At 51.2% G+C, this 22,506-nt stretch overlaps 6 protein-coding genes across 6 annotated transcripts; 2 read left to right on the top strand and 4 right to left on the bottom strand.

Moving 5' to 3' along the window:
- Positions 1–1,566: 1,566 nt before the first annotated feature.
- On the bottom strand, positions 1,567–2,924 carry BCR38DRAFT_461432 (uncharacterized protein; the record flags this gene model as incomplete). Its single annotated transcript, XM_040862526.1, has 3 exons — positions 1,567–1,718; positions 1,915–1,926; positions 2,033–2,924. The coding sequence occupies 3 exons, from the start codon at positions 2,922–2,924 to the stop codon at positions 1,567–1,569; spliced, it is 1,056 nt and encodes a 351-aa protein (XP_040710657.1).
- A 610-nt stretch (positions 2,925–3,534) lies between these two features.
- Positions 3,535–4,169, bottom strand: BCR38DRAFT_414141 (uncharacterized protein; the record flags this gene model as incomplete). Its single annotated transcript, XM_040858898.1, has 3 exons — positions 3,535–3,862; positions 3,936–3,996; positions 4,100–4,169. 3 exons carry the CDS (start codon positions 4,167–4,169, stop codon positions 3,535–3,537), a joined length of 459 nt encoding a protein of 152 aa, XP_040710656.1.
- BCR38DRAFT_111281 (uncharacterized protein) lies at positions 3,965–5,352 on the top strand. The gene has a single exon (XM_040853379.1). It carries the CDS (start codon positions 4,306–4,308, stop codon positions 5,158–5,160), a length of 855 nt encoding a protein of 284 aa, XP_040710655.1. The 5' UTR covers positions 3,965–4,305; the 3' UTR covers positions 5,161–5,352.
- A 1,505-nt stretch (positions 5,353–6,857) lies between these two features.
- Positions 6,858–7,405, bottom strand: BCR38DRAFT_450140 (uncharacterized protein). The gene has a single exon (XM_040861351.1). The coding sequence runs from the start codon at positions 7,387–7,389 to the stop codon at positions 7,114–7,116; it is 276 nt and encodes a 91-aa protein (XP_040710654.1). The 5' UTR covers positions 7,390–7,405; the 3' UTR covers positions 6,858–7,113.
- Positions 7,406–15,404: 7,999 nt separating this feature from the next.
- On the top strand, positions 15,405–18,430 carry BCR38DRAFT_461431 (uncharacterized protein; the record flags this gene model as incomplete). The annotated part of the gene is made up of 4 exons (XM_040862525.1): positions 15,405–15,436; positions 16,205–16,854; positions 16,912–17,044; positions 17,104–18,430. The coding sequence occupies 4 exons, from the start codon at positions 15,405–15,407 to the stop codon at positions 18,428–18,430; spliced, it is 2,142 nt and encodes a 713-aa protein (XP_040710653.1).
- Positions 18,431–21,418: 2,988 nt separating this feature from the next.
- On the bottom strand, positions 21,419–22,494 carry BCR38DRAFT_528212 (transcriptional Coactivator p15-domain-containing protein; the record flags this gene model as incomplete). Its single annotated transcript, XM_040865419.1, has 3 exons — positions 21,910–22,494; positions 21,744–21,851; positions 21,419–21,688 (listed from the first exon to the last, which is right to left on the bottom strand). Exons 1-3 carry the CDS (start codon positions 22,066–22,068, stop codon positions 21,419–21,421), a joined length of 537 nt encoding a protein of 178 aa, XP_040710652.1. The 5' UTR covers positions 22,069–22,494.
- Positions 22,495–22,506: the final 12 nt, after the last annotated feature.

Raw genomic sequence — 22,506 nt, 5'->3', positions numbered from 1 at the left:
TCACTTGAGTACATGGCCACAACGAGCTCTGAGCTACCATTACCATAGAAACTCATTCATATAGTATTTGACATAGCTCGTATAAAACACATAGTGAGCCTAGTCAAGCGCTTCGTATCGGACAGCATTGGTCTCGAAACTCTAAGGAAGGTTTCCTCACGCATTTACTCAACCCTACTTGACTGAAGTTATCTGTACCTTACTAGGAGGTGTGAACATAATCACTGCTTCAGCAAGGATAACTGAAAATCTAGAATCGTCGGCCTCAAATTTTGGAAGTTCGTATCAGGTTGCGTGACCGAATTCAACATTGAATTTGGATCCGAGTCAGTTCATCACCATTTACTTCACACGGAAGTTTGAAATAATCCAAAAGCACACTTACCGAGATCGTCGTGTTATTTCCCATACTCCAAGATACTTGTCAGGCTCCACCTTGATTATCGGAGCATTTACTAGGATGTCAATAGATCGTTTTCAGATCGGCAAACTTGCTTTGCAGTCTGAAGGCTGATGGTTTTCTGGGCTACCCCTAAAACCTTCGTGCCCAATATGGCCACCCTCAAGTCCGCAATGGAACTCAAGCAAGTCGAGACTGAAAACATCCTCGAAGAATGCCTAGCATTCAACAGAAAGCTAATAAAGGGTTTTTATGGTCCACATGATGGGCACGGAAACCTCATACCAAAGTATAGAAACCTTGGTGGCCCTAAAGAATGCTGTCTCACATAAAATTATTGAATTTCTCGATAGTTCACTATCTGGCCTGCGTAAAGCCTTCAGGGGTACTCTTCATTCAGGAATCATGAGGAGTGAGGTTGGGTGATGTCACATAAAGTGGATGGAGACGGAGATGTTAGCATCACCAACTACACCCAGAACTTTCTAAGCTGCGGTTGAAGACACTATCTAACTAGATTATGGCGAATTGTTCTAATGAGCTTGTTTTATACAGGCTTTATTTGCAACTTTTGATATATAATAGGATTTGATCAGTCAATGCGTGTGGTTACTGCTGGAAACCATGCCAGCGAGGCATGACTCTCCATGGTCTAAACACATAATTGTGATCGACAGATAGTGAATTCCCAACGAGAAGTTAAGTTATGAAAGCATAGAACGAGATTTTCGCAGAACTGGGTCGACCATATATGCCACCCTGCATAGCAACAAGAAGACTACCCAGGATATATACTGCGCTACCACATACGAACCGCTCTAACATGCCATGGTGTGTCATACTACTTCTAGATATCCACAGCCTTAAAATGATGCATACCGTTTATTCATAACAGTTTAGGAAGCGCCTTGTACATTGAAGCCATCAAATGATATCGTATAGATAGCCAGTTTCTGGAGCAAATTCTATTCAACTTCAGTGACCGACAGAATGGAAACCCCAAAATCCCATATCATGATGTATCGTACTTGCTGAACTACTCTATGAGGAGTATGCCAAAAATCAGATACACATTCAAAAACGAAACTAAAATAATAAAAGGGATGATCTGAAGGGCGGGGCTGGATTTGAAACAGCAATTCCTTTAGTCTTCAGGGGTGATACAATTACGCTACATAGCCTGTTAGATTATTCGTTAGGAAAAGCCGTCCAACGTGCTCTATCATATCTATCTCGTGATCTCCATGTATGCTGTTTCCGGCAAGAGAACAAGCGTATTTCTGCTCTGAGGCGTATGATGTCTTGCCTCGGGCAAAACCTGAGACATTGGGGGCTCACAACTTTCCAGTATGGAGGTTAATGACGAAGAACTGGCATGTATGAGGAGCAGCTTTCAACAAGGCTGAGGAACTAGGAGCGTTGCATCAAGGTGATTTCCATTCATCAAGATACGCAGACTACCATGATTGGACATGCACTGTCAGGACTGTCTATACAATGGAAACGGTTCTTACGATTCGTCGACCCTAAAGGAACCCATTCTAGGATGTGCCTATAACTCTTCCAAATACCTCCATTCTCATGATTCTTGTCCACTCGGCGGTGATTCACTGCCCAGTGCCCCCTGCGTACTGGACGCCCCTGGCTTTGAATACCATCCAAAGACACTCTTCTGCCCCTTTGCTGCGAGCTTCAAGTTGCTGAATCTCGCCTCGGGCAAGCGCTTCCCAGCCTTGATACTCTCAAGAATCCACTCAACACCAACGTACTTCACCCCGCAACCTCCAACCTTCTGGATTTCCCTCTGCAACTTCGCACCCGCCAACCCACCCCCCGCTCCTGTACCTCCACTCGCCGGCCGCCCAAGAATGACATGCGTGACCTGCCTCCGCCCAAGACGAATCGACATCCGTGCCCCGTTCTCCGCCAACAGTTGCTTGAGCTTATGATCTGAAATAAGCGGGTGGGTGCTCCCATTGACATAAACCATGACCCCTTCAAGCATCTTCCTCCTCTCAACCCCTTTCTCCTCCGTCTTCCTCTCGCTCCTCTCATCCTCCACCTTCCGCCTCCGCGCAAACTTCTCCTCCTCCGTCAATCTTTCCCCCAACTCCAAATTGCTACCTTCCTTCCCAGCCGCCCCGCCACCAAACTCAGCCAAGCTCGCCTTCATCGTCCCTGGCTTTGCCAACATATCCAAAACGGAGCTCCTGGCTCTGGCACGCACTTCGGGCGTGACCAGCGCCTTGACTTTAGGATCCCAGTCCTTTGCTCCAGTGCCTATGGAGTCGGATATGCGAGCTTGGCCGCCTGAGGCCCCGCCGCGGAACTGTGACTGTAGTTTTGCAGTGCGCGATTCGCGCCATTCCGTGCTGGCCCCGAGCCTGTTCTCGGCACGCTGATGGCCTGTCGACGACAAGTTCCAGGGGTCGAAGGACGCGCCGTGTCTGGGTTCGGCGGCCTTGATTGGGTACTGGGCTGAGGGGGGTGGACGCTTGGGTGATAATGGATTTGGTGGTGGCATCTTGAAGAAGGCTGTTTTGGATGTAATACCCAGTACAAAATGTGATGGATAGTGAATATTATGACGGAACACTGACCAAGTGTGGGTCACTGTGGTTTCTTCTTGTTGAAGTCATCATGAAAGACGACGAGAAAACAGCCGGCAACCGAGTGGAAACGCGCCACGCAACAAAGGCGTCAGTGAAGTCATCAATTTCTGACACGCCTGCTACACCATGTCACGTGGTCCTACTTTAGCACACCCGAGAGTTTTTGTAGTTCAAAGGTGCATTCTCTTAGCGGGGCCATGTCTTCATCGGTTTCCTTTTCCAACGACGACGATAATGGCACGAAAACTATACAATATAAACATCACATCCTGGCGAGCCAATCGGGTGCAGCCGACCATGAATTATCTGCTGCTGAGGCGGCTTGTGGGATAAATGGGCATATCAACATATTAATCATCAACAACAACAACAACAAGAAGCGACCCCTCTCAGGCCGCCTGGCTTGGCCTGGTCTGGCCTTTGCTACTGCTGCAGCTATCTTTCGTACACGGCTTTCCCGTGGGGTCAAAAGTTGTGGTGTGGTTTCGGGGAGGGGACTTCCCCGCATTCCTTCGGCCGCGTTCATGCAGGCAAGCCGTCAAAACTCGCCAGGATCGTCCCTTTTCGATGTTGAATGGTTTTGTCGTTGCCATTGGGAACAGATGGCATGACAATGGCTTTGTGTTTGGCCAAGCTCGGGAAACGGGAAGACGGATGAAAAGAGGGGTTACGTGCATCGTAGATTTCATCATGGATGGGCGTAGGCGATTCCTCCCGCTTCTTGCTTGCCTTGCTTCCTTGCTTGCTTGCTATTACTGCTGACATGGCTGGCTGGCTGGCTGGCTGGGGGGCGAAATAGTGACGAATCTCACTCGTCTTGACCTGAATAACAGACCCCATTATGCCGCCCCTGTTTAGTGTTGTTGCTTGCCAGGTTGCTGGCCATAATGGAATCGACCCCGTCCGTAGCCGTACGGACCTACGTAACGCTCAACGTCTCGTCCAACATGGGGTTGAGTGTTGAGGCTGGGTCCCCTTTTTGCCCTGTAAAGCTGTAGGCTGTATGTATAAAGGGGGGCCTGTTATTCATGCAGCCTGCGCTTGAGCCAGCGTTCATGCATGTCCCGTCCCTTTTCCCAACTCGTACCGCCCGCTCGCTTCTCGCGATCCTCTCCCTGGGCCTGCCTTGCCTGCTTGCCTCTTTGTGGGCGCCGCATGTCGCCCACGGCTTGTCTCCCCGTGCGCTGGATTTGATGTGTGCTACTTTTTTATCCACCCATTTTACCGGCATGGCAACTTGTCCACATTCGAGCGGGAGCTTGTTTAAAAGAGATCTGCTTTATTCACAAGGGTATGCTGTCTGTGGTTGCCCCTTCCCCTGTCTATCGAGATTTCTCCCCCTCAAGGGTTCAAGGCGCATCGCAGGTGGCAGAAGTGCAGCTTGTGACAGAGCCGGATGGCAAAGATGGCTTGAAGGGTTGGGAGTATACAATTTTGATGATAATATTGCCATGGCAAGCAAGCCTGGCGCTACCTAAAGCGGAGATCTCATCACGACCCTCACTTCAACTTTCCGCCCATGCCTTCTCAACTGCGAACAGACCAGGGTCAAAATTAGAAATAATGACCCAGAAGATGAGGACTGGGTGCGCGCCGCAGATCGGCGTTCTTGGTTCGTTTTGCGGAGCTCTTACGTCCCATCTCGGATCTTCCTGGGAGTCCGGGATTTCGTGGCCCAGCGGTTGGACTGGCGGATCTTCCGAGTCCAGGCCAGCCCTTCAATTAAAGCTCACACGAGACCCCGACGTTTTGAAGTCATACAAGCAAGCATCAAGAGATTGCCACCTACATGTACATATGCGAATCATAGTTGCTTCTGCGTGCGTCCTGCTTGCTGCTGCACTGCTTCTTTCTGCTGCTAATCGTGCTTCTGCTTGCTTCATGCTGCCCTGTCGTGGGGTGATTGGGAAGGGGTTCCTCGGCCTTGGTGATGCATATTGTGCTTCATTTACTCAATTGAGGTCGTCCTTGAATGCGGGCCTCATGGAGACCCGTTCAAGGACCCCAGTTGTTCAATCCAAGAAGCTTGGACTGCCCGCGTATGACAGCACTTCCTTGCAGCCAACCCGGACTGTGTCCTGCATGGAAGTGGACCGGTTTGCGGCTTTTTGCTTGATCGAGTTTCGACTGGCTCGCTGTGCTGACTGACCCTCACCTGCCGGCAGGTCTAGTTGCAAATCGTGACCTTCCTATTGCAACTGGACTGCTAGAGACATGCGTGCGGATATGTAGTCGTGTCATGGTCAAGACAAGACCCCTACATTAGACACAAGCAACTAGGCCCGCGGATGCGCTGTACGACGAGATGTGAGATTGCCCAGCAGCAGCAGCAGCAGCAGCATGCATGTCTCTTCCCCCCCCTCCGGTTCAGTACCAGCGGGAGCAATTCCAACAAGGGCCTCGCGTCTATCTCGCGGCCAAGCAAGGAGGCGACGGTAATATGAATGGACGCCAATACCACCGCAGTACCGCAGTAGATGCCGCTTCTGGGATCGCGGGTTTTCTCGTCTCATCCTTGTCCACGATCTCGTCTCTAACTTTGATCCGGATGGCCCCCACCCACACACCCGCTGTCAGTCGCACGCACTAATGACAGGATAAACTTAGAGATGGTTTTAACGAAGATCTGACGTCTGCTTAAAAAAGAATGAAAGGGAAAAAGACGAGCAGTGCGTGTGTGCGTGCGTGCATGGAGGGGTACCAACAAGGACCTTGGTGGGGGAGGGCTCTCCTACAGTACCAGACCCTCTTTTCTTCAAGCAAGGGACATGTATCCGCTATTGCTGAGCCGTCTGACACGTACGGTACTGGATCGGGTGGTCTTTTCCACTTCTGACGACCAGAGAGGCAGGAGCAAGCATAGGCGGACCGGCCAGGTAGGCGGCCAGGTAGGAGGCCAGAGTCGGGATGTTTCCAGCCCCACCAATCACACCGGTGAAGCCGTGCCCGCGAGTTGAATCCGATGTTCTTTTCTTGACTTGACTCGAGACGCCGGGATCCAACCACCGAGAAACGACAAAATAAATCTCGCCACGTGAGAGACACCGAAGCAAGGTTCGAGGGTTCCTGCTTTTGCCTTTCTCCCCTAGTGCATAAGCATGAGTAGCATAAGCAACAGCAGACAGAAAACGGCCGCAATGCAGCGCTCTGCGAGTCGAAACGATTTCTGCGCTGTCTTTTTTTTTGCTGATAAGAATTATCGTAGCGTTGGTGAGGAATTTGAAGAAAGTGACAGCGAAAAATAACCAATGGAAGGCCACCATTAGAACAAGCGCAATAGAGCCAAGCAAGGGTTTGCGGCTAGTAAGCCCCGGGGGGTGGGGGGCCTTGGGAAGAAGAGGAAGGGGAGGGGAAGGGGGGGTTGCGTTAGAGGCAAGGAAGTCGCGATGGTCGGAGAAGTAGCGGTGAGGGCTCCACTAGCAAGCGGCGACCGGGGAGAGAGAGCTTGGGCCCCATTGAATCCGCAGTCCGAAGTCATACAGTGTACTTGGTACCCAAGTAGAGCCGGAAAGCGCACTACGAAGTACGGGGCATTGGACTATCATGAATAGTTCCTCCTGGAGAATTCCACTCTATGCCCACCATGAGCCGAGTGGATGCGTCGAAAAGCTATATGTAAATCCCGACTTCTCACGGGGTGGTGACGTTAGTATGGTGGAAGTCAGTCGACAGCTGCAAGGCAACTTTATTTCGTGGACTAACTACTGTGTACGTGGTAGAGCAACTAGTTTATAGTGGGCCGAACAACTAAGTCATGGTCAACTAAGAACTCAACGTCGCCGCGTCTGTGTGTGCATTCAAACTAAAAAGTGATATGCGCCGAAGCTATCTAGACTACTCTAGTAGCATGTCCTAGAATCATTCCGAGCTTTCTCTTGCATCGACGGTGTTGCTGATTATTTTTCGCTTCACGAATACTGAGTAGCTCGCGCGTTTCCGTAGCTCAACTTCCTTCTCAAAGGAGCCCTTGGAGCTCTACAAACTCTATGTCGTGCATCCATCCATCCACGTTCCGTTGTCCAATTGGACCAGCTTGGGCAAGGTGGTTCGTCCAGGACCGTCCACGCCATCAGCAAATAAGTCAATTGGATCTTTGACAGCTCAAGCAAGCCGTACAGTAAACAACTCTGACGCCACACACATTGTGTTCACACCCACCGGTCCCATCTTGGCGTGGACGTGGGTGGTGCCCGGCTTGGGAGCAGCGAGGCTTCCCCCTCCCCTACCAGAGTACGTGTAGCCATTCGTAGCCCAGCTCGCCAGCCTTCTCGATGTTGGATGCACTGCAAGATGTGTGAGTGGACTTTTTGGCACGGAAAACGGTCCGCTCATGCAGCATCCTGGGCAAATCAAAACCGATCGAAATATGATATGCATACGGCTCAGTGTCCAGCTCCACGGACCATACGGTTGAGAACCGGTCACTCTTACCCTTGACCGGTAACAAAAACGCCGACAACGCTATGGTATCGTATCCAGTGTACACTAAGTCGGAGGTCTTGTTAATGAACGGAAAAGAACCCTGAAAGCCTTCGGGTCTGCCGATCGTCATCGACAGATGGAACAACGAGAAGTTCGGTCTGTCCACTGGTGCTTATGCTTCCAAGCTTTCAACTTGGCACCTGAAAACTCCCCTAGTCCCAACTTTGGGGCCTTAAGAAAACGGGTGGGTGGTCGACGTGGGCGTCCATGATTGGACGCGCCAACATCTGGCTAGCCCCGGTTGGTTGATGGGGGTTTGAGGGGAGGCTGCAAAGAGAGTGGCACAGCTGAAGTGGTACGAGGTATTTGGTCGTCTACCACAGTAGCTCTGTGCCGCCGTCCAACGACCCAAAAAAACGACATGGAATGCCTATCATGGAAGTGCAAGTGCCGTTGAAGCGGCGCGATCTTGAAACTTCGACTTCTCTAGCCCTTCTCGTCTTCTATATTACCTCGTTTAGCGGGATTCGTATTCTTTGACTTTAGGCGCTGGACGTCTCGCACTGTCCAGGCTAGCAAGCGCTCTTCCTCTCTCAGCTCTCTTTCTCTGCAAGTATTGTTTGCATTGATGTTGGATGTTGGATGTTGGCTGTTGGCTGTTGGCTGTCGGCTGTTCGTAACTCCGGCCACAAAATCGTATGGTGGCAAACTCGAGAAGCTGGGACCAGATACCAGAGGCTGGAAAACCCGACGTCCATCCATGGCCCGGAAGACGGGAATTAACTTGACGCGTCCCTTTGGGCAATACTAATTGAAACAGCCAGCAAACCAGCCCTGAAACGCTGTTACGGTCACAATACAAACACGCTTAGCAAGGCATCACCAACATCGGTTTTCTGGAGTGTGTGGACATGGGGGTCAAGCATGGGGTAAAAGAGGCTGGATTGGACAGATGTGAGATTTGCATAGCCGCTGCCCGCTGTGCGTTAGACTGCTTCTCGCTCATGCAAGTGCTCAAGCCATCCTCCCGGGGTCCCTGCCCTCTTAGTAGGCCACGGGAGAATCGTATTTTCAAGGTTTCTCAAGCCCACAGCCGTTAGGGGGGTGTGAGTGCAGGAACCCCCAACTGCTTATGCCAACCAACCGTAATAGGTCAGCAGAAGTATAGGAATGTCCAAGCCATCTCGACTTTAATGCTCTTCCAACGAGCCGCCGCATCATCGGCCGTGATGAACAACTCCCATGCCCTGTCGTGTCAAGTTACTCCACATCGGCTGGGAAGACCTGTGGTGAAAGGGAAGGCCAAAAAGGCAATTTCCTCTCCCATGTGAGGCTACTGCAACACTCGACTCGACTGCCCAGACAATTCCCAAAGATGTGCCGACATGCACTGCCAACGCCGTACGTACTAAGTACTCGTGAGATCACTGATGAATTGGTCCATATGATGCGGCATATGGGTCTGCATGGGGCGTTGGCTGCTGATGTGTAATACTAGGTCTATTACCAGCAGCACCCAGCGAGGAACATGATACATATGAGATATGATGGAAACTTCTCCATGAATAATGCCCGGGCTTTCGCCTACAAAGTCTCTCACGTTGAGACTTCTATTGGCTGGGAATCTTTTTGCCACGGGACCGAGAGCCATCCATGCTTTTCATACTACGGTTGACTGAGCTGATAACTACTAGTCTTTTTAGGTACTATCCTGTTACGAAATCCGATGCTTGTTCAAAAGATCCGACTTAGGATTGCCAACTCACAAGTTAGGAAATAGATAGTATCGCCTGCGGATAGCGAATGTCATGCATGACATGACATGGCATGACATATTGAGGCTCCTTTCCTCTCTCCAGAGCAATGAAAATGTCGTCACCCGACCGGTACCCTACAACGAGATGATGCTTCCATGCCTTGTAAGGTGAAGGAAAGAAGAATGTTAGCTGCATGGAAACCTGCGTCGTCGCGGCGCCCCGCAGCGCCGCGGTGGAATCATAGAAAAGGCTATAATAGAAAGTGCGGTGTCCCAGAGGCGCGGTTTCGTCACGGGTGTTTTTTGTTTTAATAAAGTATCGGGCGCCGGATGGAAGGAGCCGCTCATTTGGTGTCTGCAGTGACTGTGATCTGATGCCGGTATTTGCGTGTGTGCTCTGGTCTGCATGTGTTGGAACCGAATTGCAGCGAGAATGAGCAAACCAGACTGCCCAATTTGGATACACCCCCAACTTGTGATCGTCCAACGGAAAGAAAGAAGGAAAAAAAGACGAGGGAAATCTCCCAAAGCGAACGCAGAGACATTAGATTGCCACGGCCATGTGGCTTACAGACATCAAATCTCAATCAAAATCATGTGTTGTTTGAAACGTGAACAGGGCTGAGCCAACGTCCTCGACCACTAAACGGATGGCGTTTGACTCGCGTGTTAGCCAGTAGGCTGCGGCCACGCTGTCAAAAGCCATCTCAACAAGAATCGCTCAGCCTTCGGTTTTCATTGGGTAGACTAATGATCCCGCAGCCTCATGGAGCATTTGTGAGGGAATTTGATTGATTGCTACATGTACTTGCTCGTCTCATATGACTGAGCCTTGGGTGGCAAAAGAGCAAGAATAATCGGCGCAAATCATTGTGTAACGAGGTGTAAGTCTACTCAATCTAGGAACACAACGAAACGTGCATACGTAGATACTCTTCAATAATGCAACTTTTGGATAAGTCGTTCCGACATATGCCACTGTGTTTGCACCAATTCTTCTCCAGTTTGACGGCTTGGGAACTGCAAGCAACCTTGAGCGCCAAGATGCTGCATACAGCTATGCAGTAGGGCCTTCGTGCATATCTCTCCACCATGGCGTCACATTCAAGAATCTCTCGTTCCTACAGATACCCCCTTTTTTCAATTGAATTGATATTTTCGGGGTTTGGCTAGAAGCTAGAGCTCCTCAGATCCGCCGGCGGTCCAGATATCGCCAGATTTTGGTAACATGTGCTATGCTCGAAACACAACTCATGGGAGAAAATCTTAACCTAAAAGGCAACCACAAAACATGAAAATCTGAGAGAATGCAACAAAAAGCCCTACGCATTCAGGGATAGACATGCAAGAGATGGGCTTGGCATCGTTTTGTCTGAATACCGCATGCAGTCCTAGCGGAATCTTGCATTGGGATACATAAGTCTACTGCAGAGAGATCAGTGCGGCGTCTCCTAGCCTGCTGCACGCCCAGGTGCCCCACTACCTTCAACCTGTCTCCCGTGTCTTTCCTGTGTCGCCGCAGTCTAGAATTGGGTGTCGAATTTCGATTTGACTAGGCGAGGATATTGAGGAACTCTAGTGGCCAGGATGGAGATGCGTCCGCTTAACGGCTCGGGCTTGCCAAGTATCCGTATCCAGCGAGCGAACTACTGCAGTCTGCATGACTAGGGCAGCTCAACATACATAATACTGGTCGGAGCCGATACCCGTAACAACCTACGATGGACACCAGGACGTGTAAGAAGTTTTGGAGAAGTCGTAGTACTCTCACTGATTCATGTGCTTTCGCTGTGAAACACTAGAGTCCCGTGGACTCGATAGTATTCTTGTGTCCCCTGTGCACTGCTCTCTCTCCCCAGCCTGTGAGTCGGTCGTTCGACACGACGAGCGAGGTCTTCTAGCCTACGGACGATGTGCCCCCAATCTCAGATGCATCGTACATGCTACCACATGAAGCAGGTGTAACGGACGTGCTTCTTGTGTAGCACAGTGGCCCGCCATGGCTGTGCAATTAGGCGTGGCAGAAGCAGACCCAGAACGGGGGGGGGCATTGGTCTGCTTGCTTGCAGACTTGTTGCGCGTGCATCCAATGGAAAAGTGCCTGCATCAGCAATACCATCGTGCATACTGGGCGCAGTGAACAACTGCTCCATCCGAACAGCAATGGACCAAGGGTAGCAGTTGACGTTATGGGCGACGTTCTACTATGCGCAAAACGAAACCTCGGAGCCACTCAGGCTTCGCTGTCAACCGGTTTCCAAGCACTCCTGACAGCTTATCTTTCTTTCTTGAGTCTGGAGATCGGAGGATCTGCGAGGGGCTAGAGCGCAAGTGAGAGCTCGGATGAGATGCAATGGTGGATCGTCTTGCATGTTTTCCATGGCTGGCCAAACAAAGATACTATTAAACTCACAGGGCGCCGCACAGTTGCCATATGTACATTGCGCATACATGATACGACATGAGCCCTGACTGAGCGCATGCATTGGCTGCCGTCTTGGACTGGGACGTATCGTAACTCTAGTTGCATGTCTGACGAACGGCTATCACGTTCAAATCCGATATTGACTTGTATGTGAGTGAGCACAGTATATTTTAGACAGTCCGGTTGCCTTGGCGCTCGTCGGCACGGGGAAGAGGTTAAAATCAGACGCTGCGGCGGTGTCGTGATGGTGAACGTGTCATACAGGCGAGCGAGCCATCGGAAGGGAACTCGGCAGTGAATAATGATTATCATGGTTCCCTCCAGTTGCTAGTCCCCTGTCGAGGCTCTGAGCTGGTTCTGGCTGCGGTCCGTGAGGGACGAGGATGACGATGATTGTTGGCTGGTAGGCGTTACAACCTTGTACGGATCCACAACCACGACGCCCAGGTCTTGATTACCAACAGCAACCTTGCCATGAGCATGTCAGAGGAGGGGAAAGCGAGAGGATAATCATGGTGCCACCGAGGTGGGGGTGGACTGAGCAAACTCCCAACCCTCGCCCACTCTGCAGACACGCCTCAGCCTAGCAGGGAAACGTATATTTTCCATATTAACACTCTATTGGGCGCTTGCGTGTAATCCCAACCGCCTATTATTGGAATCCGTACTGTAGCAGAAAGGAGTAGTGATGATAAACCCGGCCGTTATCAAGATGTCCCACATTCCATCGACTCGGTTGAATATATCGACCTCATCTGACTGCGTGGGAAATGCCCATTAATTAATCCGGTAGATGGAGAAGAATTCCTTCGAGGTGACGAGAAAGAAGTGATGATAAGAACTCAATACGGGCAACGGTCTTGGCGGCAATCGTTCGAGAATCCAATAACCCATATCAAGCAGGCCAGCCCTTGTACAGGTCGGTACATGGTTAAGTACAGCTTCAGGTCTTTTGACGTCTTTTGACGGGATGAACAGATAACCTCTGACAGCTGCTTGTCAGAGGGGGGAGATCAGAAGGTTTTTGTCTCTGGGGTATTTCGAGTCCGAGACCGACCCTCTCTACTCCCAGACGCGAAGCTTGGAACTTCTAACGTGATCAATTCTAAGAGACGGCGGAGAGGAAACAGTACACAAGCCCTGCAAGGCTATTATGTTACTCTGTGGGATTGTTTGCATGCTGACAAGTTGTACACCTGTTTAGTGGTTGGTGCGCTCTCGGCGGTAGTGGGTCGAGGAATAGAGCGGTAGGGGGGTGAAGACGAACCTGTCCAGACAATCGCGGGACTCGTTCAATTTTGGTAATGGAAGATGAGGAATTATCCATACCGATACTAGAAAAGCCACCCAAGCCACCAGCGTCTCAGAAACCCAGTAAGCCATATATTAACATGATACCCTGTACCACGATGCGAGGCCCAGAACTGGGTGTAGCTGTTGCTCGCGGAGAATGTCCCTTGGTGAACTGGTTGTTTCCTGTGAGGGGTCCCTCATGCGGACCCTCTATCTGCTGACGGGATGGGGATACACTTTCGCCTTTCGGCGCGGTCCAGCGAGCGACCCCTACCTCTTTTTCTCATTGGCACCCGGCCCGACACTGTCTGCTCACACGTTGGATTTTTTTTTACATCGGCAGCGAGTTGGTATTGTTCATCTCAACTATCGAGCAGCCATCATGGAAAGAGCACAAACAATCAGGTCTAGCCGGAGCTAAAACGCCAGGCTGCTGTTAATCGGAGTAGAATAAGCGCAGGCGAATAAGTCGTGCCCTTGAGTAGAGCTCCAGAGAAGCCTTGAGTTGGTATGCTGCGCAAAGAAATTGAAGTCGACTCTTTGTGGGTGCTTCGCGAATAAGCAGTGCTGCTGTGGGGCTCTAGTGCAGCAGCAACTTTGGAACGTCTTCGAGCAGCAAGCTTCTTGGGGTTTGAAAGCACTCCAACCAGGACGGAGATAGACCTTATTCAGACTTTTAAAGACGCAGATGTGGTTTCGTCGTAATTGAAACCAACGCTTCCTCCTAAATTCCCTTGTGATGGAGGTGACGAGGGCTTTCTTGGCATCCTCCATTCTTCATCCAGAGCATCAGCCCCTCTAATGACAGTTGTGGTCAAGAACCAAAGCCTTTATCATACCCTAGAGTCAAGGTTTTAGAGGGAAGCAAATAGAGCCGAGTAGTGAACGGTGATTCACACTGTGAACAGAACATAGTGCCAGGTTGGAAAGTCGACGGTCTTTCACAAGTTGTCTGCTGACTGGTCCGGCTGGTACTACAGTACAGAGTACGGCGACCCGGATGTTACCTTGAGCGTCATTTTTTTCTGGTGGGTTTTCGAATCCGACGACCACCAACGCTGCGACGCTAGATCGTTGGATAGTGGGAGGAGACGGAAATATCATCCATCCTCGTCGTCGATAGGCCTCTCTACAGGCCCTAGGCGCTGCTGAGCCGCGGGAAAGCCCACGGTGAGACCCGTGCATCAGCGATCGCATCCACACTGCCAGAAAGATGTGCTCCCAATACCCACAGACGCTCCCCGCCATGGACAGTGCGTGCAGGAGAAGCTTGGTCGGTGCTCGAGCTGTCTAAAAATTGTTACGAGGGTGCTGATCGCTTGATGGCCTGACGGAAGCTGCGCTGGCCGATGTGTACATTGGAGTATGTACCTATTTACCTTGCCTACTGCATACCTTCTTTTACCACAGCCCACCTGCCTGTCCACTTCCAGAGCTGGAGAGTCGGTAATAACATGAGGCAAGCGAAGCGCGACCGAAGAACATTTGGTCAAATTAAGTGAATAAGGAACCTTTGAAGATGCTTGCAATCGGCGACATGAGGAGGGATGCAGACAACAAGACACGAACAAAAACATCGGAATGAATTGACAGACAGGCAGATAGACGGAGTTGATCTCAGAGCCGGCTGGTTGTGACCATGGTTTTTGCCTGTCTAGCCCCAGTAACAAAAAAAACCTCAATAGCGGCGTAACGGCCGGCGTTGAAGCATTTCTCGTCGAACAGGGTCTCCAGCTCGTCAATCCCCTCCTCTATGGTGTTACATCGCTACTCGCACTCTTCGCTCTATTACGGGCTCACCCCCCTTGGAAAGCGTAACCGCACACGCCATGGCCACACTCCCCCCCTCCCCCAAATGCTACTAGCTTGACCCAACCTCGCCAGCCCACTACCACTACGACGACCTGCCCCGGCTCGTCGACAGAGGACCCCAGCATGGCACACCTCCGGTCCCCGTCGCTTGTACATGGCTAGTGCGTGACGGGTACATGGGTTGATCTCTGGTAAGTCTACTCTACTACCACCGGCCTATCTCTCTGCAACGTCTGATTTGATTCTCATCCTCGCTCGCTCTATCTACCTACCACCTGCCTGACCTGCCACTCGCATCGGCACCGAAAACTTTCCTTTCTCTCTCCCTTTCTCTTTTTCCCACGGCCCATCCGACCTCCTCAATTTCTTGTCGAGAAGCAGGTCCTTGAGGTTGGAGAAGAAGAAGGTATGTGACCCGTTGGAGTTCCTTCCATGATCCCAATTCCAATCCCTCTGCACCTGTCTGCGGAAGCACCTCTTTTGCGCAAACTCTTTACCCCAGTCCCAAGTCGGGCCAACCAGCCAAACCAACTTTCGCGACTTCGTACCAGTATATGCAAAATTGTGCGCAGCCCCCCAAGCTAATGTTTACGTTCCTGCATTTTTTTAGATTTCCCTAAAGGTCGAAAGAGTTTAAAAACGAAGAGGAGATAGAGAAAGTGCCTGTGAGAACAGCGAAACCTTATGTGGAGCATCTTCGCGTGGTTGAGCGAGTCGTATCATTGAACCCCCTCCCACCTACAAACGACGCAGACCGCCGCCGATCCGCGACGCTGAACACTTGAACCGACTCGACGGTTTTTCCCAACTTCCGGTCGTTTATGAACAGTTACGCCGCCACGAAAGCTACGAACCCAATCCTCTTGTCCTCGGCTTCTTTCGCCTCTCTGTGAAATAACGGACACTACACGCAGCTCGTGGTGGATCAGAGCCTGGTTGCCCAGTCTCGGCATCAAGTCAAGCCAGCTTCAATTGAATTTCGTCGGGAGGCACCAGTCCAAAATCAGCTCCGCCTTTGTTACACCAGCACCACGATCCTGTTCTTGGCCATCTTGACTCCCTCTGGACCAGTGTGGAGGACCCGTCAGGCCGCACTGAGGTATCACAGCTTAGGTCAAGATATTTGCCATACCCGCCAACCTCTGTTCACTGCCCCGCTCCGAGCTCGCCTCTCACCATTTCGATTGTGCAATCGAAAGCCAATTGGTCCTGCCTACTGGTACCCGTTCGATTCCTGGCTACGTCGTTGAACACGTCGCTTCTCCAACCAGCCCAGTTCCTAGACGGGCTTCTCTCTACTCTCAGTCGCTGAGTCGTGCCCGTTGGCCGGCTTGGACCTGAGAAACTAGCATACCAAGCCTCTACGGCAGTTCCGTCAAGGTCGTAAAGCTGGATTTACCGCCGATATCCCATACGCAAGCCCGGGGTTCCGACGTACCACCATATTACGGCAATCCTGCTGCTCAGCGAGCGCCGTATGTGAGTGAGAGGTTGCCTTCACTTCCGTTGCCACAGCCGCCTTTGGCATACTCCTCGGGTACCTCGTCTCCCCGGGTCAGCTCCATTGGGTCCTCCGCAAGTTCAAACGGAGATTCGCAGTCTTCCTTCACATCTGCTGCGAGTTCAAACGGGCCCAAAACCCCATCGCCCAATCTTCCCGTCAGCAACGCCATCTCTGGGCCGCCGTCCCAGACCATTGGAGGATACGAGCACTATTCGACGATGAACTCAGCTCCCGATATGTACTATTCTCAGCACATGTCAGCAGGTCCTACGCCTCAGACCCAGACTGTCACCTCAAACGTACCTCAGTATCATCAACAACCGCCGTTACTACACCCTGGTCCCGCACAGTACCCGGCGCCTTACCCCCCATATGGTTATACCAACGGATTGACATCCCCTCAATCTGCCCCGCCTGCCGTGTCGAACTCGATGGGCGCACAGAATGTTCTCCCTCTCCCTGGTGTGCCCAACCAGCCGGGAATGCAGAATCAGTTCTCCGGCATGGACACCACTGGTCAAGTTGCGCCTCCGGGTATGAAGCCTCGGGTGACAGCAACCTTGTGGGAGGATGAAGGGAGCTTATGTTTCCAGGTCGAGGCCCGAGGTATTTGTGTAGCACGTCGAGAAGGTAAGCGAGAGAAAGAACGCATGGGCATTGAATATTACTGACTCGAAAACTCGCCAGACAACCATATGATTAATGGTACGAAACTGCTCAATGTTGCAGGCATGACTCGCGGCAGACGAGATGGAATTTTGAAGAGTGAGAAAATCCGCCACGTCGTAAAAATTGGACCGATGCACTTGAAGGGTGTTTGGTAAGCTCATCTCTCTTGTATTGGCTTTTTTTCCGGGCAAGGACTAAACAGATGATCAGGATTCCCTTTGAAAGAGCGTTGGACTTTGCCAATAAGGAAAAAATCACTGAGATGCTGTATCCTCTGTTCGTCCATAACATCGGTGCACTTCTATATCACCCGACGAATCAAAACCGGACGAACCAGGTGATGGCGGCAGCAGAGCGCCGTAAGCAGGAGCAGAACCAGATGCGCAACGGTCCCGGCGGGCCGGCCCCTCCTGGTGGCGTCCTTCCTTCAATACAGCAGCATCACCACCATATGGGTTTGCCCGGGCCGCAAGCCCCGCTGTCGTCGCATAACAATGCCGGACGGCCATCGCTTGATCGAGCTCACACGTTCCCCACGCCCCCGACTAGTGCGTCGAGTGTGATGGGAGGTATGGGTGCTTCGGAGAACTTCCAGCAATGGCCGCAGCAAGGGATGAGCGGAGCACCGAACAATAACCCTATGTCCATTGATACAGGTCTGAGCAACCCACGCTCCATGCCTGCAACGCCTGCGACAACCCCACCCGGCGCTTCGATGCAGAGCATGCAGCAATCGTACCCTCAAAGCACACAATCCTACGATAGTTCTCGGGGTGTGTATAACGGGCAGGCTACTCAACAATCGTCGTACCCCGCTTCCAACAGCAGTCCCCAAGATCGAAACTCGTACGGGCAAAGCAATGCTTACATGAGAGGCGATATGGCTCCTCCTTCTGGCAGACCAGCGGGTCCCGGCGAACAAGACGTTAAGCCACCAAACGGTATGATGCACCCGGGCCAGTCCGGCGAGCACGTCCCTCACTCGGCCGGTGACGACGAGGCGGAGCACGAAGCCGAATACACACACGACAGCGGGGCTTACGATGCTAACCGCTCAGCCTACTACAACGCACCGCCCCCGGCTCCTCTTTCGGGAGAGCATGCTCATCTGTCGCCCGAGATGACGGGATCACCAAGCCACCAAGCTGGATCTGGAAGAGCTACTCCGAGAACAGCAGCTCCGCCGCAGCCCTATTATGCCCAGCAAGCAGGATACAACACACCTCCTCGGGTCCCACCTCCGTCGAGCAATCTTTATAATGTAATGAGCAACGATCGGAGCAGCAATGGCGCACCGGGCGGAGATGTGTACGGTTCGCAAAACGAGATGGGACAGCCCATGCAAAACGGCTACCAGCCCGTCATGAACGGCGCGTCGGGAGCTATGAAACGAGGACGCGATGATGAGGATGAGTTGCCCCGCCCCTCAAGTGGCGGCTTCGACCTCAAGCGGAGAAAAACGATGGGCAATGGCCCCATCCCTGCGCCAACATATGATATGAACCGTCCTCCGTCAGCGGTTTCAGCACGCCGATGACAATGATATTCGACGCGACCCGAGTTCCTTTCCGTGTCAGCATTAACACAGGCTTCGCTATTCTAGCCAGGATTGAGATATCCTGCGACTATAGAGTACCATGCCTGTTACGACCACTCCTTCCATTTCCTTGCTTCATGTATTCACTGCGACGACTCATCGGCATGTTTGGACCCAGTCCCGAAGAAACGATGACGACCTTTACGACTTTATTCTTGACTGTTGTTAAATGCCGCTCAAAGCAGTGTACACGCCTCACGAATTGATGCGCCGCATGGAGGACCTTAATCTTCTAAAGAACTCTACTTTCACCCTTAACCCTTCGACATCACCCTCTTCTACTTTCATACCTTGATCCCTTGATGCCGAGCTCCACGAGAAACCGATGTACGGAAACCATGCCTATTACGAACTTGAGGCCGATAATGTTCATCATGACCGAGGCAATGTTGCTTTGCTTTTTGCTTTGTTCACCTTAGCCACCGAGCCTCGTACAAGAGAGGGTACAGAGAGCTGGGGTGGTACAGACCCATTTCCTTTGGTATCTAACGACTTTATGACGACAATTCTACTTTTACAAAAGGTGCGGTGTCGTGTGGGCGTGTTGGAAATGTCTCTTGAGGAAACCGAGGTCATGAATCAATGAAGGACTTAAAAGCTATTTGCTTGATAAACAGGCGATTAGAACATACAATCAAGCCTACAACATTATTCTGAGTCGGTGTTGATTGGTCTGTGTCATTGTCTGAATTGCGTCTGCTGTGCAGCCTCCCTTTTACTCTGTTTGCTTTGTCTGGATTTGTGTTCCATGTGTTCCATGTGCTGCCTCTTGGACCATCCATCTTCCCTGTGACAACTCAGCTCGTGGGAGATGTTGACACCCCCATCTTTCCACAGTGGAATAGATGCCAGGTCCTCTTGTCATCGTTATACCCGACCCGACACTCGAGACCGCTCTCCGGTCACACATCGCTCCCGTGTAACATGATTACCCCTAATCGCCGTCTCAATCCTCGGTCTCCCAATTCTCAGCCGTCCATTCTCAGACCATACCGGCCGGTAACGCATCCTTTATTGTTTTCCCAAAGGAGGAAACATCCCGTCGCACAAGAGGTCCCAGTTTGGTGCATACTTTTCTCTCTCGCTGTCGTAACCACTCGAGCCCCAACCAGTGGCCCGGTGAGATGCGGCGTGGCCGCAGAAATGCGGGCTCGCGCGTTCCCGAACACTGGGTTGGGGGTATGATCATTTTCTTCTCTGTCCCGTACTAAATGCATGTACGTATCTACCTACTGGAAACCACACCCACCCGTGCTTAGCTTGATTAGAAAGCGGAAATACCGTGTTTCGCTCGTCTCCCCCAGAGCGGGTTGCGCGGGTGACACAGGACGACGCGGCGGCCCGATTGTGGTGCTACGGTAACGTGTACGACTGACGGGATCGTTCGAAGGACTGGGTCTCCAGTCCAGTCTGAGGTGGGACTTCTCGGCATCTTGAATTTTTACGATTGGGTTGAGATGATAGTGAGGGTGGTGCTGAATAGTAACGGTATGCGAAATGGCTCAGCGACCCGGTAGGGGGGGTGTTAATTGGTAAGGTCGCTTACACGGCATGTTTCCCATCGTGGGCAATGTGATGGAGGGATGTGACTTGGGTTTAATGAGTATGATCAATGAGCCGGAGGTGGTGGTTATGCGAGTGACGGATGTTTGGCACGCCATAGTATGTTTCGATTGAGTAAGCCTTCGAGTTTGGTTGGTATGTCTGTAGTATCCTAACCCTTGAAGTACCCGGGAGTCTAAGAGAATGATTGACTTAGATTACATGATTACAAGTGCTGTCACAATAAAGTCAGGCTTACACACTGAACATGGCCCCAAGGCTTATTGAAGCGTGATTTGTCCCAGCATACGCATAAATATTCGCATGAACCAGCATATAGGGACGATACTTGTGTGGTCACCGAAGGCTCATCTGCAGATTGTAGCTGTACGACTAAGCTGTACCTATCTGACTAAGCTGCAGCTTTCCTTGCCAACATTCACGTCCCAATGCCGCAGTGATTCCAACAGATGTAGCAAGTCACAAAAGTGTACAGATGCTTTTGAGCCTGGCCTGAGCTTGACTTCGGGTCGAACAAACCATGATTCGTTCTTCGAGATGGTTCTGAGGTTGGTTTAGTACCTTGGAGCATTGAAGTCATATTGCAATTGTGTTATTGTATGATCAGACTCAACGGTTCTGCATCTGTTTTTACAGTCCGCAGCACCTGCGGTCGCCAAATGGCCAGTTAGTGGAGGAAAATGGACTTGTCTCCACTCATTAACCTCACTGTGCAATGCCTCAGACTTGCCTATGTCATGAGAACCAAAATATAAGACATCAAAAAAATTCCCCAGGAGGAAGTGGTCTCGATATCAGTAGTTCTTTTACCAGAAAGCAATAGCTTCCAGCACCATACCTTCCATCTTCGTGAGTCATATGAGGTGTCAAGGACAGTTTTGGAACGAGACATTTCAGGAGTAGCTCCCGGGTACCGTGGCTGGCTCCATTCTCGTCGGAAGCCTCTTTCAGATTCTTTGCTAAAACCTACCTCAAGATGCCAATTTGCAAAGGCTTGGTAGATGGATGCCTGCAAGCCTTGTAATCCCTTTGCCGACGCTGCTGATACCATTTCTGGGCAGTCCCACTACGTAAGTAGTTTGTTATTGTGGAAAGAACGTCAGCGTGGAAGACATTTAAGCAGTACTATGGGTATCAATTGAAGCAAGTAAAATCCGGATCCAGCAAGCCTACTCTACTAACATCTATGCATCCCGGTCAATTTTCTTCCGTGCCAGCCGACTGATTCCTCAGACCGGTGCACATTGCAGTGTGTCATCAATTTCACAAACGTTTGAAAGCCCAAAATTCGAGTGGCTTGGTAGTCTCTGTAGCAAGGGCACCAATCCCGTTCCTTGGAATTAGTCCAGGAACCCATGTGAATCCCTAATTTTCCTCCTCCTCTTCTTCTTCTTCTTCTTCTTCCTCTTCTTCCTCTTCTACCTCTTCTTCACTGGTAGCCTCGATATTTGCCTTCTTGGCCTTCTTGGCCTTCTTGGAAGACTTCTCCTTGGTGGAGCTAGACTTGGACGGTGGCACATCTGGAGCACTGGACGAGACGTCGCCAATCTCGTGCCCCATAGTTGCCAGCTCGGCATTGATGGCGGGAATTGCCTTCAGAAACACTTTATACTGATCGATAGGCAGGGAGATGCCCTTTGGTTACATCAGCTGAAGTGTTCGTTAAATCCGCCTTGACGTGGGCCTTTACCTTCTTGCTCGGCTTGATATCGCCATTATTGTCAATCCAGTACTCTCGGATGCTAATATACTGGCTACCATTGAACTCGGAGATATTAACTCGCCGTTTGACACTAAGCTAGAGGGAATGCAGGTTAGCTCGTTGCCTTGTTGATGGATCCAGTCTCGAGACTTACACCCCAGTACGGATTGCCCTCGGAATCCTTTCCCGAATCAAGAGAGGCGGACGTCTTCGTCTTCTTGGCCTTGCTCGTCTTGGGGACGTCGACCTCGCTGTCGTCGTCGCTCGCCTTGGCAGCGCGTCGCGATCGCTTCTGGCCCTTCATTCCAGCCATCGTGGTAGAATGGAGAGCGCGCAAGGGTGGAGGTGGGAGAGTGGAGACTGGATCGAAGCGTTGCCGAGTGGATAAAATCGTATTTCCAGTGATGTGGATGGGCTTGCTTCGCGTGCTATATTACACCTTGGGCCGAAGAAATTCAATTAAAGTACCCAACATCGAGTTGTCGCGGCAATGGCGGGGTCTAGGCGCGTCAAGAAACTATGTTTAGCATTCACAGAGTTCTTGCCAAGAGTTTGCGGTCCTAGCTCCTCTCAGTGGGGTTCGAGGCGATATGGGAAACTGCCGCGAACTTGGGGGCGTGTAATCGTGATTGGAAAGAGTGTTGATTTCGTCCTCAATATAAGGCAGGCAATCACGAAGTCATTTCAATGGCTAAATCTTGATTGTGCGTCTGGTGTATCTATGTTGAAGCACCAGAACTCCAACAATGCC

The sequence above is a fragment of the Pseudomassariella vexata genome (genome assembly GCF_002105095.1).
Source record: "Pseudomassariella vexata strain CBS 129021 chromosome Unknown BCR38scaffold_20, whole genome shotgun sequence".
Taxonomy (NCBI): Eukaryota; Fungi; Ascomycota; class Sordariomycetes; order Amphisphaeriales; family Pseudomassariaceae; genus Pseudomassariella; species Pseudomassariella vexata.
This window is presented reverse-complemented; position numbering and strand designations above follow the sequence as displayed.